This window comes from Azolla caroliniana, unplaced genomic scaffold (genome assembly GCF_043228905.1).
Source record: "Azolla caroliniana isolate FFs.n. ecotype wild unplaced genomic scaffold, voAzoCaro1.0.p SCAF_10, whole genome shotgun sequence".
NCBI classification, from domain to species: domain Eukaryota; kingdom Viridiplantae; phylum Streptophyta; class Polypodiopsida; order Salviniales; family Salviniaceae; genus Azolla; species Azolla caroliniana.
Window position 1 is genome coordinate 17,348,271 of NW_028230445.1, and position 17,280 is coordinate 17,365,550.

At 36.5% G+C, this 17,280-nt stretch overlaps 2 protein-coding genes and 1 long non-coding RNA gene across 4 annotated transcripts; 1 reads left to right on the forward strand and 2 right to left on the reverse strand.

The window, feature by feature from the left end:
- The first annotated feature begins 412 nt into the window (after nt 1–412).
- On the forward strand, nt 413–1,409 carry LOC147859265 (uncharacterized). The gene is made up of 2 exons (XR_015530404.1): nt 413–571; nt 1,191–1,409. It is a non-coding gene; the product is annotated as an uncharacterized LOC147859265 (long non-coding RNA).
- A 4,288-nt stretch (nt 1,410–5,697) lies between these two features.
- Nucleotides 5,698–8,473, reverse strand: THX (thioredoxin X). The gene is made up of 2 exons (XM_087325541.1): nt 8,084–8,473; nt 5,698–5,996 (listed from the first exon to the last, which is right to left on the reverse strand). The coding sequence occupies exons 1-2, from the start codon at nt 8,456–8,458 to the stop codon at nt 5,799–5,801; spliced, it is 573 nt and encodes a 190-aa protein (XP_087181667.1). The 5' UTR covers nt 8,459–8,473; the 3' UTR covers nt 5,698–5,798.
- A 2,007-nt stretch (nt 8,474–10,480) lies between these two features.
- Nucleotides 10,481–14,950, reverse strand: LOC147859267 (uncharacterized). 2 transcript variants are annotated; one of them, XM_087325540.1, is made up of 8 exons: nt 14,735–14,950; nt 12,487–12,567; nt 12,263–12,351; nt 12,108–12,182; nt 11,966–12,027; nt 11,794–11,886; nt 11,540–11,719; nt 10,481–10,844 (listed from the first exon to the last, which is right to left on the reverse strand). In XM_087325540.1, exons 1-8 carry the CDS (start codon nt 14,864–14,866, stop codon nt 10,777–10,779), a joined length of 780 nt encoding a protein of 259 aa, XP_087181666.1. In that variant the 5' UTR covers nt 14,867–14,950; the 3' UTR covers nt 10,481–10,776. The 2 variants fall into 2 exon arrangements, with proteins under 2 accessions (XP_087181666.1, XP_087181665.1); XM_087325539.1 differs by having other exon boundaries at nt 11,794–11,889; nt 14,735–14,949.
- Between the last annotated feature and the right edge of the window lie 2,330 nt (nt 14,951–17,280).

Sequence of the window (17,280 nt, forward strand, 5' to 3'; positions counted from 1 at the left end):
GGCCTCTTGTGTGTCAGTTGAGGAATCCAACGTATGCGAAGAGTGGAGCGTGGATACAAGGATTTGGCAACGGTTCGGTTTCGGCTTTTTAAAAAAAAAACAACAAAGAGGATCATCCAAATGTGTCCAAATCTATTCAAAATATCGTGATCGGGAAGGGTTAACCCAAGCCGATTTACTAATAAGATGACCCGGTTTGGCCTTGTCCAAATGAAACTGGTTAAACCTTAACCGAACCGGGGGTTTTCAAACTTGAACCGAACCGATACCCAAACCGGGTCGGTTCGGCTTGAGCAATTGCCGAACCGAGCTCAAACCAGTTATAAGGAAGGTGAAGCCGACCTTACTATGGGCGGCCGCCCAAGTGTGAAACCGCCCATTTTTAAAGGCGGTTATCCAAGCCCCAAGTTACTATACATTCATATATATACTTTCTCTCTGACTGTCTGTCTGTCTGTCTGCGTTTCTCGTGTCGATGATGGTTCCATGGCTTCTGCAGACGTAACGAAGCTAAGCGAGGCTTCCATAATTCCTCCTCAGATCTCACGCTCGGTTTTCTTTTCTTTTCGAGGTAAGGATTTCTTCCCTGAAATTTTTCTTCCATGACTTCCTTTTTGTAAGTATCAGATCTCGTCTTTTCTAACCCCCCTTCCTTAATTGCTTCCTTTTTTCCCTCTCCTCTCCTCTCCTCTCCTCTCCTTTTTCTTTCTGTGTCGGCTGTGCTTTTTTTTTGTGTCAATTCTCAGTCTATATTTGTAGCGAAGTCCTAGTTTCCATCGAGATCATTTAGATTTATCGCTTACGACATATATCTGCAGCCATTGCTTAGTGCTTGTTAGCCGTATAGTCATGGACACTCGCACAACATTTTTTTATGAAATTGTTCATGTTTTTGATGATAATGTTTGTTGGTGGGGTATTTTTTTATACACCACCATAGTCTTGAAAGCATCATTCATTTTTGTAACTTTTGTTCAGATTAAAAAGATTAATATTCCACTTAGTCTTGACACAGTTCCCTTGAGTCAATAATCACCTGGAAATGAATAAATGAATTGTGAATCTCTTTCCATTCTTAGTTTGTCTTTTTTGTCCTCTCTAATGTTCCAGGCATTACCTTCTCGTAGTGTCCAAATTGTACTTTGCTGTGTCATTATGATGAAATATTCTTATATGTGAATTTGTTGCAGGTCTGATTGAAAGGCATGGCTGCAAGTGCTCTCTTCTGCCTGATGTAGTAAGGAATTCAATTCCTTGTGGATGTCTTCAAGTTTGACCTTTCTCCTCAGTCTATAGGTGATGATATGATCCTTCCCCTATGGGTGCGCTCACGGGGTGGATCACCAAGCAATAAAAAGAGTAACTATTTTTCTTTTGGGGAGAGGGGATCTACCTTCTCCCCGTGGGTTGTCTCTGTTTACTCGAGTGCATGCTGTGGGTGTCATTGAATTTTATTAGTATAGTAGTGAAAAAAACAAATCGTTACTAACCATAACCTAAACATGTGGGATAACTAACTGCCACGAACAACTAACTCATATGTGGACGTAAAACAAAAATGGGACCGACAATGGAGGACGATCAATAATTTTTGCCGATTATAAGTCAAGGGGGAGCATCAGGGGATATTGCATGCAATTTACTGATGAACATGGTTGTAAACCTAACATAGACGACAAACGAAAAGTAATTAACAAGGCAACGGGATCTAACTGGTGACTGAAAGTAAATGAATGTCAAAGACTGAACCAAGTAAACAAGAACGTTTAACATTCTGAAATGAAACTGAAATGACATAATATTAGTATTAATTAATTGGAGATGAAAAACCTAATTTGGAGGAGAGGATGTTATTTAAGCGCTAGCTGAATATTAAGAGTGAGGGCACGTCCAGTAATTTTGGCAAATGCCATTGATTTCATGCATGTATTGAAGAATGTGTTGCTCTGCTTATTCCTTACCATTGTGGAGAATGGTTATCGATATTGCCCATCAAATGGTGATTCAAGTCATAAAATTCATTGACTGATCACTGTAACGCAAAATCTTTTGTTATAGAATTTGCTGAACTAAAACTTTGCTGAACTAAAACTAATCGACTAACACAGGGAAACAGTAGGTCAGATTCAGTGTACTAGTGGTTAGTCAAAATGTATTTAAAAACATGCACTCATTTCATTTATCTTCTGATTTTGTTGTTTTGTCATTTGGGAATATTAGCGTCTGAGATAACATTCAATATAATGAGATGCTAGTATGTTAGAATTTGTGTTTATTTAATGTAAGTTCTGCTTTATGTAATTTAATACAAATACATTGCCGATCTAATTATCAAGTGTAATAAACCAAACCCCTAGTCTTAAACCTGAATATTTGTTTTATGTCTTTAATTGTGTGATGAGCCTTTTGAACAAACTTCTATTATCAAATTTCTATATTAATAACAGATAGATCAGAATGCGTTCTCCAGTTGGGATTGTGCAGAATGTATCTCCAGGTTGGGTTCATGTTGGTATCATGGTAAGCAAGGCATGTGTTTTAAAATACACGCAAGTCTTTTGAGCATGTCAATAAGAAATATAACTCTGGTTTAAGATATGTGCTGTAAGACGGGTTGACAGTCTTCTAGATTTTGTAAACAATACTAACAGTGTAATATGCAATAGAGTTCCAAGGGTTAAAATTGTAATGCTATTTGAGATTTGAGATACTTTTGGAAATGGTTTGAGAAGATCATTTGAACAGCAAATTTATGGTAACGTTGAAGATCTGGGAATTCTTTTTTTGATAAGATTAATCTTATTAATTAAAGGTTAACCTTCTTTTTATGTATGGCCATTTCTCGGAGTACTTTCTCAGGCATAGGCGCTCATCTTTCACCACGTCCTTGAAACAGTATCATCGTTGTATAAGCACATTTGCCTTCAAAGAGTGTATTTTCTTTGTTCTTAACATATCCGATCATTATATTTTTGTTTACAAATGATGCTTTTGCTGTAGGGTAGTGTTTTGAAACTTGCACACTACATACATATTGCAAAGGATTATGAGTATGAACATTATAAAAGCTGTCAATTGTTTCTCTCATTGATGGGTTTGAATGTATAAAAGTATCCTTTGAATTGTCCAAGAAACTTTCTTTTGCAATGTTTTAATCTAACATGCCCTAATCATTAGTAATTGGAAACACATGCAATAGGTAATTAAACGTCTATAGCTTTATAGAACACAGTAAAGATATTGCAAAACATTAATGTTCAGTGTCTGGGTGATAGTGTCATTGTGAAGGCCACCATGCGATGAAGAGTTGAGCAATGTCTATTGATGGAAAGTATAAACAAGCAGTGGCGTTTCATAACCTATGGCAACTTGATGGTTGCTACTTGATGGTCAACAAAGGTTTATCCCATTGAACAAACAGGAAGAAAGGTAATGGTTTGGTCACGAGACTACAACCATTGGTGAATATTTTGTTTCCGAAGAATATTCATGGAATGCTTGTAATTGACCAATTGTTTGAATTGATTGGTTTGGGGGTATATCCCTCATTCCATGGATTTCTCGTTTTGTTATAATACACAACAAAATAAGATTTTGTTCATGGCGACAGACAGATGTCTCTGCCTCATTGCGGGTATCTAAGATGTAGGATTTTGTGGAATGGAAAATTTGTAAATATGATTCTGTAAGTCTCAAAAATTTCTCTAATATAGTATTTTTTGTAACATGGAAAATTAGTCTCAAGAATTGCTCTATCTAGTTTTTTACAGTACGTTTATGATTTGACTGTAACTCAGTTTGAGTCATAGCTATAAGGTGTGTATATTATCATTGGTTGATTTAGATGTCTAAAATAGACATTGTATTACAGTAAACTGTGTATCACTTTTCATTTTTCTATATAAAACAGTGATCACATGAGCGTCAGGTTCTTTGCACTGAATATGTTAGGATCATGCATTTGATCTATGTAACTGTAACATTTGGATTAGGTAAGCATGGCAATGTCTCTATTGTATTTCCTTTATACACTCATTTGCTTACCTTTTAGGATCTTTGATTTGAGAGTGTACATCCAAACTAATGTCCTCCTGTTGGCCTAGGGAGGCATGTCAATCTCTTTAGGGAGAAAATGGGAATAGATACCCCAGTAGTCCTTGCTGTAAACAATGGATACTAAGTGCTGCACCTATTGAGTCGTGCAGTGCTGTAGCTAACGTATGAAGAATCCGCACTGCGGAATACATTCACAAGAGAAACTCAGAGGAATACATTCACAAGAGAAACTCAGAGGAATTGACGGGTGCCTGTACAAACAGTGGACAATGTGGTTTAATTTGATGCAATGCGAAGACCACCCAATGCAGGAATATCCTCTCCACAGTAAAAAAAGCTAAATCGGGTTGTAGGCCTTCAACAAAGTCTTAACTGCTATATGCAAAAACCCAAAAACCTTTTCCACAAGGAGACAAACTACCTGGGAGTCCCTCCCGCAATGCAGAATATCTATCATTCTGTAGATAGATATTCTGTACAAATAGTGGACAATGTGGTTTAATTCGATGCAATGTGAAGACCACCCAATGCAGGAATATCCTCACCACAGAAACAAAAGCTAAATCGGGTTGTAGGTCTTCAACAAAGTCTTAACTGCTATATGCAAAAACCTTTTCCACAAGGAGACAAACTACATGGGAGTCCCTCCCGCAATGCAGAATATCTATCACACTGTAGATAGCTTGTGGCTGTGAGCTGCTTCAGTAGACAGCATGCTCTAAGACCCGTCAAATGATGAGGGTGATCCCCTGGTTCCTGGTCCCTGAATATGCTTTATCAGCTGCGCTGTCTCTCACATCTAGCCCGAAATTCATCAGCTTTTGCTCAAGAGATAGCCATCCACACATTGATAAGGAATGTATAGATTCCCGAGGGGGGAGTATTTCAGAATAGCCCATGGTTGAACATCCCATCCTTACTCCCAACATAGATTATGTGAACTCAGAATTAACATAGATTGGGGATATTATCCTTTCGACTGATTCAGATTTGGCAAGGGTGGGGGAAGAAGTGAGCAGCCAGAAAGGCCCCCTTCCCCATGCCTTTACTACCCATCTTTCCAATTTTTTGAATTGAAAGATGAAGAGAAGCAACAGTTTGTATCTTTCCTTTGTTCATTAATTTGCTTACCTTTTAGGATCTTTGATCTGAGAAGTAATCGCTCTTCACAGATTAGCTTATATGCTCTACACATCCAAACTTATATACTCCTGTGGAGCTAGGGAGGCATGTCAACCCCTTTCTTGTCTTTCCTTTAACAGTCATTTGCTTACCTTCTATAGGATCTTTGATCTAAGAAGATTGAAATACATTGGAACTGAAATATAACAGACTCTTACAAATGTTTAATAAAACTCAGAAGATTGAACTAGACTGGGATTACACGATTCTAATAAGGGGCAAACCTAATTAAACATTCCTGCAATTACATCAGACTTGATGAAAACTTTAGACCATTGTGAATTTATTCATGCGTGTAAATCATCTCCCAAATCACTCCACTACATGGATGGAACTTTGGGATACAGCTCAAGGATAATGATCATGGATGGAATTCTCGGGCAACCATCTCCAAATCACCAGTATGTTAATCTATGTTAGTGGGTATAATGTAGGCAAGCCAATATTGTAAAACCTAAGCCAATACAACAAAATCTTTATATTCCAAGATAAGGGGCAATTATACAATACAATGGTACACAACAATAAATCATGATTATGCCATGTTACAAAAACAAATGTTATGAGGTGGTAAGAAGCTCATCCAACAATTCCTTCAATTTCTTCGCATTGATTGTACCTTCCCTACGACTGTTTGGCACTTCCTTACCATCTTTGAACAGAATAAGTGTTGGTAACCCATACACATCATATTCTTTCACAAGATCTGGACTAGCATCCGTATCAATCTTCAAAGTTTTCATTGATCCGTCAAATTGCTGTATAAAGAAAGAAGAATGGGTTTAAACCATGCATAATATCTTTAACAATTTCAAAGCACAATTTAATGTTTTCATTCCAAGGCAAAACGTTACATGAATGTATGTAACGGAAATATCGAAACTTTTTTGACCAATATTCAATATGATATACATATAATGTTTTAAAAAACTGACACAATTTACATAAAGATGGAAAATTTTGGGGAGCCTTCACAAATATTTTCAAACATTTCATCCAAACCACAAACAATTTACTAATAGGCTTTTACTAGAAAACAAACAATACAAAAAATTTGAGAGCTTTGCCCATGAGTTCAAATACCTTTCATAATCATAAGACTAAAATTTCAATCATTCATGGATAATTTAAGAAGCTCTGTTCGCGACGGACTCGCTAAATTTTAAAAGAATTTCCAAATTACTAGTGGCATGTAAAATGTGTAGTAAAAGATTTTCTTGTTTACAGAATGAAAAAAATAGTTAATCATATATACATACGTTAACCAAAACATATCTCATGACATTTGGCTTCAAAATATTTTTATAATATCTGTAATTCATTGGTTTCTCTTTTTTTTGCATATTAGATCTTTACCCTAGAGATAATCCAAATATTGACTAATCCATCCCATCCAGGTACCAACCTTCCTAATAACTAGATACCATTGCGAAATGTAGAGGTGAATGCATCCCTCTTTTTTGTCTCTGCAGCACTACTTTATCAAGTGAGCTACAACCATCTCCATAGTTCTCTCTCTCTCTCTCTCTAATAGAAAGAGGTTGGAAATGTCCAGAAATGTTTTTTATGACGTTTATTGAAGTATAAATATAATGCCCTGAAGTTACCCTAATTCTTGAGGCAACATCACTTCCCATCAAGAATATGAGCATGGAGAGGATTGGGACTACACACTTAAGGTTCAGAAAACAACATACATTGATTTCTTAAAATTTCATGACAAACAAATAAAAAAGTTCAAAAGACACACAAAAGCAAAATGTTGAGATCCTTTGAAGATGCATCAAAAGATTCCATGATAAATAAGGCTTTTTTGTAACCCTCACATAACACCACCAAAGAGATGAAACCAAAAACATCACCTTTTCTAGGTACAAACTGCCCTCACCATACATGCTAGAGCACACATTAGCTCCCGTCTCTTAGGCACGCACACGTGTCTCTACTTGAGCACAAAGGTAGTTCTTGTTATCCGTCCAATCAAGTTGCCTAGTGGAGTTGGAGCATTATGGAGCTATGAGGTCCTTAGCTACCAATGTAGTTGGAATCTATAGAACGATTTTAAAATAGTCAAGGCTCTAGATGTCTCATCCCGTCGTGACTTGTAGCTTCGAGTTCTCTATTACATTGATAAAAAAATGGTTTTCCAAAAGCCAATAAAAGACTATTGTTTTGTAGCTTTGAACTCTCTCTTTCATTGATAAAAAATGTCTCTTGTCTTTGTCTTTATCCTTTGTTATGCCCCATACCTTCACCCCCTCCAAAACTTCAGAAGAAATACCTTTGCCATATTGTGTGACCCTTTACCATCAACAAAGGATACTCTCTTGTATTTCTGTTTTTGGGTTGCATAGGCCATGTTCCTAGCCTCCCAATGACATGAAAATATCAACACCACCACCACCATCTTTCCACTAAATTGATTCAATGATATGTAAAACCCATAAATTTTAAATGTTTCGTTAGTATTTTGCTTTCACAATGCAATTGCATCCCGATCAGAAAAGCATACATAGTTATTAGGTACAGCATATGAATATATGGCATACAACTTCTATATGTGACATTATATATACCTAGAATGTGCATATCATATGCCAGCATAAACCCTGTCATATGTCAGTGACAGACAACCCCTTTCCATGAAATGCTATACGATATATGTCTATGAAAAGGCCAAATGGCACATGTCAGTGAAATGTCATACAACACCATGTCTATGACATGAGTGCCTATATGTCATAATGGGGGGAAAACCAAAGAAATCGATCTACATTCAAATCTGGAACAAACCAGAGAACCAAAAGGAAGAATTGACAAGCGAAAAAGAGACAGGAAGACCAACCTTTGAGACGGTGTCAAGGATGGGACCGATGAGCTTGCAAGGGCCACACCAATCAGCGCAGAAGCCGACGAGGACAGGGAGATCCGAGGAAAGGACGTCCTCCGAGAATCTCTCCTGTGTGATGATCTGCACCTTGCAGGATGTATCCATGGCACAGGAGCGATGGGAGCGCGAAGAGAAAGGGAGGAGGGGGAGCTTCAGCTTCGGGAGGAGCTTTGACTTGCTCTTGGCATTGGGTTGGGGTAACGATGAGAAGGAGAGGGAAGATGTGGTTGAGGTTGCAGAGGAGGGTAAGAGGGAAAGGCGTCCATGGCTATGGCTATGGCGATGGCGATGGGCAGTAGCAGGGACAGGAGTAAGCAGAGACGTGGGCATTATTTATGGTGGAGACACAGAAACAGAAACAGAGACAGACGAAGTTTAAAACCAAAAGATAAGATCACCCATCTCTTCTTTTATAACCTTATAAATACATACATACATTCATATTCTCACAAATTATCAAAAGAAATATATATACTGCATATTATGCAAATATATGTACATACATACATATTAGATTCATTGGATGGATAGATATGCTCTCTCTCTCTCTCTCTCTCTCTCTCTCTCTCTCTTATATTGTAATTAGCTTACCCTGGCGCTACATTTTATTCATTTTGTGAAATAATCATTTTATTCACTAGATATATGTAGCATAATGCATCTATACTTAAACTTGTTAACAAATCATTGTATATTTCTAGCCTGATAAATGAAACAATGCACCCACGATATATCTGTGATATTTAAGAACACTTGAAACCACAAATCCAAGAAGAAACCCTACAAAAACATCATGTGCTAAGAAAGAGCATGTGCCAAAGTGGTTTAGGATGACAAAGACAAAGAAGAATAAATTTACTAATTTGGATTTTCTAGAATTTTTTGGTGATAAATTAACTAGCACAAAAAGGGAGAGCTCCATGTTATGATGCAAATCCTATCAAACTTAATATAGAATTCAGGGATGATGTCAAGGATGTAATATTGTACATAGAAAATAAAGCATGGTAGCACTAATAATGCATGTATGATGGAAAGAAGATTTAGCCATTTGATACCCAAAAAGAATTTTTTTCCAACCGGCAATTGTCAAGGCATGATTTAGCATAATTGTGTCTCGAATATTTGGCTAACATTATAAGTCAAACACTTCTTCATGCATAATTTGTGGTGAATTGTCAAATTCATAGAGGTTGTCATAAAAGTGCATTTTATATGCAACTACAACTATCCATTGTTATTATACATGGGCAATCATTTTAGGTGCTTCCAAAATGCATTATTGACAAGGTATTTTGTCTCTAACTTCATGGTTTCACAAAAGTATCCAAATCTTGAGTAATAATGACGGATTTAAAATTGTAAAGATAAATTATTGAATTTCATATCGAACTATAGTAAGTGCAATATGACCCCTCTGCGTGAATAGCTTAATTCCATGACTTATTTGCACATGGACTAATCATGGTTTATTCACTAGCTTCAATTTCAATTATTGTCTTCGACCCTATAATTGAGACATACAAAATGTGAGTAACAAAATTTGCTACTTCAAATGTATAACTTTCATGGTTTCAAAAGCATTCAAATGCTTTGTGGCACTTACACAATTGACAACCCCGATAGGAAAACATGCTTGGTATATCAATATGGACATATTTTGAGTTGCATCTCCATAATTGCCTATTTCTTCCAATGGACAAGATATATGGTACATTGAACCATGTAGATGGCCTACAATAGTATGGTCTTTGGTTCAAACTTTTACTTTTACTTTGGGTGCTTCTGCAAATGTGTCTAATCAATACTAGTACATTTCTCTTTATTCTTTTGGATTTCCACCTCAAATAAATTGTAATGCATTTAACTATGAAAAAAATAAAAATTTCAAGGATTTTCGGAACTCACTAAATATTCCTAGTGAAGGATGAGAGTTATGCTCATGAACAGGGGAATAGGTCACTCATTCCACAAAACCAAGGCCTATACAATGAAATGAGAGCCATTAGGGAGAACACAATCAATCACTTTCATCATGCATTGGAGGGCCATATCCAAATTCTAATATAATGATGTGACCATACAACATGCTCTTAAGTGTAGGAATGGTATTTCATCATTTCTTCACATCAACGAGCATTATTAAACCATCATCTTGTATCAACAACACTCTAAATGTCATTACCACTTTCATATAGATTCCAATGTCTCATATCTTGAAGTGCCACAAAGCATTTGCATGTTAAAAGGGGTGACAATGCATTTCATATAATACAGGTTACAACACCTCCATCTTGCCATCGTCCAGGAAACATGAAAACCAATGACTTGCACATTGTTGAGGAAACATCGTCGGGCTAACATCATCACAGGTCAATTTAAATACAATATTTGAATTTACAAGATCTTCAGATTCAAACAGTGTATACAGTTTACACTTTTTATAAAGACTTTCAAAAGAATGGGAAAAAATGATATTTGAAGACAAGCTACAAAAGACACAACTTCATTCAGCGCAGAAGAAAACTTTTTTACTCTTTAGAACTATTGGCTCAAAACAAAGCAACAAAATCTAAACCCCTTGTAGTACTCACAGTTCCAATCTATACCTGAGCCAGTTTTTTAATGCATTACACATTCACTACAGATTAGGCTTCTTGCTGAAAGCCACGACCTCTGGCCCTGCCGCGCCCTCTTCCTCTACCACGTCCACGGCCTGTGAAACAAGTGTAGAGTTGTAAAAAGGATATTTGCAGATGACATTGCATGCATTAATACTATGTTTACCAACATGAGTACTTTTAAACATAGAAGCACTAATATACCACATTATTTGGGGGTATTTCACAAAGAGCATCAATAGCCCAATGGCACTTAAGTAATTTTTAAAAATTTCAGATGGTTTTGGTATGAGATAGGCAAAGCACAATGTGGTGCACACTGCCTCTCCTCAACTTACCTATGTTCATATAACACGTAATGATTTAGGAAAAATTACCGATGTACCAGTGGCTTTTCCAGAATTTACTTGACTAATAATGGTATTATGGTCAATTTCCCTATTTTTTAAAATATAAAAAAGTGGACATCCTTAAGTAATTTTTAAAAATTTCAGATGGTTTTGGTATGAGATAGGCAAAGCACAATGTGGTGCACACTGCCTCTCCTCAACTTACCTATGTTCATATAACACGTAATGATTTAGGAAAAATTACCGATGTACCAGTGGCTTTTCCAGAATTTACTTGACTAATAATGGTATTATGGTCAATTTCCCTATTTTTTAAAATATAAAAAAGTGGACATCTTTTAATCTTGGAAGTGCAGGCTTTACACCTTTCAAAATACTTTCAAAATCAGCCTTTCAAAAACAAAACATGTGCTTTTTAGATATGAAAAGCCAAAATATACCTCGACCTCTAACAAAACCATCCTCTTGCACGATATTTGAATCCTCATAGCTACCAATGTCTTGGAAAGTATCAACTGTACGTGAATAACCCCCGCCACGACCCCTTGATCCAAAACCCCTCCCACGTCCTCTACCTTGTTCACGAGCAGGAGCCCAATCACCCTCATCATTGTAATAATCTGCATAGTTCACTTGTTAATCCATGAGCCATTGCATGAACAAAGCACTCTTTAAACATTAGTGACAAACTTACCACTTCCTCTTCCTCTTCCTCCTCCTTGACCCCGACCTCGACCTCTAAATCTTCCTCGTCCTCGTCCCCTGCCTCTCCCTCCTTTTGGTGAAACTCCTGAGAGCCATGAAACAATATAAGAAGATAGAAAGCATGCTAAAACTATGTCAATGAACCTTTACACATCCATTACCTCCATCATTTTCAAATTCTGCCAATGGTTTCACAAGTTCTGTGGGAATAGGTGGCTGGTATCTGCTATCAATCGCTTCGCTATTCAAGCGTTCCATTTATTCATACATCCGATGAAACAACAGAAGGTATAAAAAACCTACCCACTGGAGGTTGTATCCAATTCTTTGATAGAAAGTGTGATAGAGATCATGGACACGTGACGAGTTTGTTCCAACCTGCAATAGAATAGATTTCTCCTAGATAAAAATTCAGAGTATGTGTAACACAATAATTGTTTATATATTCTGGCACATACGGTAGTAATCCTTCTTCTAATGGCTCCCAGACATCAACTATGTCACTTGATCCAACTACAGTAATCTGATGAAGCCCTGCAACTCTTCTCTGCCATGAGAAAAACGGTATATATATGAACTTCAGCATCCTGTTGACATCCATAGGGACTACGGATGCATAAATAGCTAAAAATCCGCTGTCTCAAGTATTCAAGTCCATCTAAGTGATACTCTCAATTTTTACCTTGATGATCTCAGCTATTGTCACAGCTTTGTTTATTGCACGGCCCATAGCTTTAAGCACAATCTCTGATGTTCCGTTTTCCTGAGAAATTCCATGATACAATATAATCTATATAAGCTACGTAATAAAATCACTCTTTCAAGTTGAGGTAGATTGCATTGCCTAAAAGAAAGGCAGGTCTTATTTAACAAGGCAAGAAAGCCTATCCCATAGGTAATCACGAAACTTCACAATTTTTATATAGAAGCTTACCTTAGAATATTATATTATTATATAACATTACTCAACAAAAATAGCTCATATTCAGTATTTTAATTTTGATTTGAATTAAGGTAAACATAAAACCAAATATCAATTCATATAAGAAATGTCAAGTACAATGTTCATGGATGATGGAACAGCCATCTTGAAGAGACTAGACAATATGTAAAGTCAGGAAATCTGAAAGTTTCCCAGTAACATTCCAGTAGAACTTAGAGACAAACTTACCTCAGCTAAAATGGGACTAAATATCTAAGCATAATGCATTGAAATCACACCAAACTACTCATTTTTTTGAACCTTTATTCCATCGAACACAAATTGTTACCAAAAGAGCAAAAGAGAAGCCCAGTTTTTAAAAGATCTCCCATCATATGATACAAGCTACAGATCTTGATTAATTACACCGTCTTCACTGCAAGAATTTTATCCACAGTCAAATTTGTCGCCAAGTATTTGACCTAATTTCTACACACTGTCCTGATCTAATCCATAATCGGAGGCATATGCCATGCTAATGTTGGTCAAGAAAAGACTGAAATATGGTCCTCCTGAATCGCCAACACAAACTCTCCTTGCTACTGACTAAAAATCTAGATTATGGACCAAGAATGAAAAGCAATCTTTGAACAGCTTTTCCAATAAAACTTGATTGGATTCAACATAAGAATTAATGGATGAGATTCCGGGGGTATTGAAACAAAATAGATTTCCTTTATTGCAAACTATTTAGTTCCTGAAAAGCCAAGATATTGTGATTCTTATACCTTACATGATGAAAACACAAAAAACCAACTCAGACAAGATGTCATGTTAACAAATGCAACCAGCATTCATGCCAACCAGACTGCATATCCTTCCGCTAGACCAATCCATACAGATAAAGGGTCTCAGCTGTGGTTCATGCATCTGGTTCTTTAGAAGCAATAGTTTTTTATCCATCTCATAGACACAGAAATTCGAGGTGTCTAGACTGGCAATAGTTTTCCTTCCCTTGTTTTTATAATATTGTTTTAAGCGATAATTCTGTGTCTTTATGTAAAAGCAATTTCAAAAGTTGCAAAAATGATGCATCCTGTAATCTGCTCTGAAACAACTGAATCAAACTTTCTGAATGAATATTTTGAGAACACCTATAATATTGTTGGATTCTGGCAATCTATGAGAAGAATCATGTGTACACGACGATTAGAATCCCTAACCTAGGAAACAACTAGGAATCCTTTCCAAGAACAGAAAAGAAAGAGGGAAAACAATTACACACACAGATGGCAACACTTGACTTAATTTACACATTTCTTTCAGGATAAGTATCTCTAACAGAAAAATATGACGATCAATGGAGACCATACATAGCCTAACCAGATAGTGCCTAAGATTAAGAAAAGAGTCTCTTGGAAACAGAAGTTAAAAGGATTGAACAAATTTCTGACCAAAATATTTGCAAAATTCTTCCTCTTTCAGGAGAATTCTATGCTAAAAATGGGATCATTTTTTTACAACGCAAATAGAAAAAAGAATATAGGGAGAAAATACAAATTTTGGCCTAAATTTTGACGTGATTTGCGACACTCTACTTACAGAAGAATTGTTTGTAAGAAGCCACAAAACAATCCTAATTTTCCACCTTAACCTGTTTTCCATACTCTTCCTTTCAGAAAAAACATTTTGACGTGACTTGCAGAAGAATTGTTTGACATAAGAAACCACAAAACAATGCTAAATTTCCACCTTAACCTGATTTCCACACTCTTCCTTCAAGAAGAATCATTTGTAAAAATCCGCAAAAAAAATAAAAAAGGATGATTTTCTCCACTGATAACCAACTTTCCACATTCTTCCGTTATAGAAAAACATCACATTCTAAGGGGAACCGCAACAAGAAACCAGGACGAATATATATTTTTTGAAAAATCACACGAAACCTCAAGAAGTCGTAAATTCAAGGAAACGGAGGAGGAGGAGGAGGAGGAGGAGGAGGAGGTACCTGGAACAAGGAGGTTGCATAGGTGATGTAGTTCCTCATCCTTCCGACGCTAGTGATCCTGACCTCGTTCTGCTCCATGGCTGGAGCAGAAGAGGCATCGCGAGGCTTCTCCACCCTCTGGTAACGATCCATGGAAATTCTTCGCCTCTCTCTCTCTCTCTCTCTCTCTCTCTCTCTCTCTCTCTCTCTCTGTCTCTGTCTCTGCCTGTCTTTGTCTGTCTCGTTCCTTCGTCAGTCCGTCTGTCTCTCTTCCTTTTCATACATTAACATACATACTCACTCTCCCTTTACTTTTTTTTTAGTTATTTTTTCTTTCTTTCCTTATTTATTTCTATATGTTATTTATGCTATTTATTTCTATTATTTATTTATGCTATTTATTTATATTATTTACTTATTTACTTATTTATTTATGCTATTTACATATTTATTTATATTATTTATTTATTTATTTTATGTTATTTATGTTATTTGTTTATTTATGCTATCTATTTATTTTCTACTTGTTTTTTGTTTTTATTTTTTTAATCCATGCGTGCATATGTACATATGTATTATGACCATTGTTATTACATAGTAAATACTATTACTACTTTCCTATTATTTCCAATCAATACCCCTCGGGGTTGGGAGGGGCTAATTTCTAAATGTTGGGTTTAGGGTTTAGGATTTAGGGTGGTTTAGAGTTTAGGTTTAGGGGTTAAGATAGGGTTTAGGGTTTAGCGTTTGGTTCTCAATGACTTCTCGCGACTCTCGGTTTTTGCCCAACCAAATCCGGAAGTGGTGCAAGAGCATGCCCAACATGCACAGACATCATTCACACACGTGCGCCTACATGCAAATCACAACGTCTACCCTTTTGCCCAAAACCATATGGTGGGTCGCATGAATCATGTGTTGGGACAACATTCATGTTTTGCATCAACTTTTCCTTTGGCCACCTCTACTATGTCTCTATTTGTAATAAACTCTACTACTGACCACATAATCGCGCATGACGATTGATACCCCTACCATTATCAGAATTTACACACCATACCCTTTGTCATTCATACGATTTTACCCAACCAACTAATTCATTCCTAGTTGCACCAACTCTTGCATGATGTATTTCTTCAGTGTATAAACGATGAACTTAAGTACTAATTGTCGTGCATATTGGAAATGAACTTGTTGATCAATTACCTTGTGATTGTAAGTGATGTTTGGGTAACTTGGCTTGATTTTATTATAGAGGAAAACATGGACATATGATTTTTCTTTATTTTTGTAAATGACCCTTACTTTTGTTTTTTCCCACTACACGAGTTTGGACCATATCAATCATATGGACAATTCATTCCCCTTTTTAAAAAGTAGTGTGATCTTTGAGCATCTCCGTGGTTCTTTTCTATCCTTTAATGGGATTGGCCAAGGAAATAAGGAAAGCTCAAGGGCAATCAAAATTTTTACCGTCTTAATAATGTTGTTATAAAAAAGACTTACCCAAATCCCCATTAATGCATTATGAGATTACTGAATTTGCCTCCTCCCCAATACTTTCCTATTTGAAATCCAAAAAACATAATCCCTATTGATTATTTAACTTCTTATCCTTGAAATAATGCAATAGACCTTCTAACAGAAGTATCGTGATACTACGTGCCATTTCTTTATTACCTTTTAAATATTGAGATATTGTGTGTAACAAGAATCATGTGTAGAGTATAACATGATGCATAGTCTTCTTACTCATTTATAGATTGATGGAGAGGTCAAGAACTCATCTAACTCTCAAGAAACGCTCATGATCTATCGTTATAAAAAAAGAAATCAATGTTCTTCTTGTCAACCTTTAAATGAAACCATTACAACAATGAGAGGAATTGGGGTCATTATCATGATTTACAAGTGCTTATAATATGATACAGTAAGGTGGGGGGGGGGGGGGGAGTAGATGATTATGAAAATTAAAATGGGCTTGTGTAGACATATAGGATGCAATATCAACCAAATTGGAGGTCAAATATGACCTATGGAACCAAAGTGAAACATTTTCTTGTAATGTCTTTGAGTTAGAAAGTGATTCTCAATGTTACAAATGAATGTTTCCAATTGAGAATGCAACACTAAGAGTGAAGTATGTGTAAGAATAGTTCAAGGTTGAAAGCATTGTTGAAGATGGAGAGATCCTCACGAACTTGTTCAAGGGAGAACACGCAGCATTCAACAAGTCTCAGCCTTGGTGCTTCAAACCCCCTAACACAAGAATGTGCACCAAGGCTAATAAGGGGACAAACTCTAGTATTGTACTTCTGGGTGAGTGGAGTTTGTAGTTCGGCAACACACAAGTGTATAACAGGACCCCAACCAAGTTGAACAAACCTCTATGTGCATGCTTCAATTAGAAATTTTGAGATCTATGCTTGTTTGAAAAGTCCCCAAGATCCGAAAGTAATAAACCATTGCCTACAAATGCACATGCCCATACTCATCCACACCGTAGCCACCATCTACCTTGACTCCAATCCAAAGTTAGTCTTCAAGAAACATGTGATCCCCTTCAT

What these genes read in the sequence shown, in the direction of transcription:
- LOC147859267 (XM_087325539.1), bottom strand. Translation starts at nt 14,866, where the DNA reads ATGGATCGTTACCAGAGGGTGGAGAAGCCTCGCGATGCCTCTTCTGCT. An exon ending in ATGCAACCTCCTTGTTCCAG is followed by an intron (nt 12,568 to 14,734) that starts GTACCTCCTCCT and finishes GGAATTTCTCAG; the next exon opens with GAAAACGGAACATCAGAGAT. An exon ending in TTGGATACAACCTCCAGTGG is followed by an intron (nt 12,028 to 12,107) that starts GTAGGTTTTTTA and finishes GATTGATAGCAG; the next exon opens with ATACCAGCCACCTATTCCCA.
- THX (XM_087325541.1), bottom strand. Translation starts at nt 8,458, where the DNA reads ATGCCCACGTCTCTGCTTACTCCTGTCCCTGCTACTGCCCATCGCCAT. An exon ending in TCCTTGACACCGTCTCAAAG is followed by an intron (nt 5,997 to 8,083) that starts GTTGGTCTTCCT and finishes TTCTTTATACAG; the next exon opens with CAATTTGACGGATCAATGAA.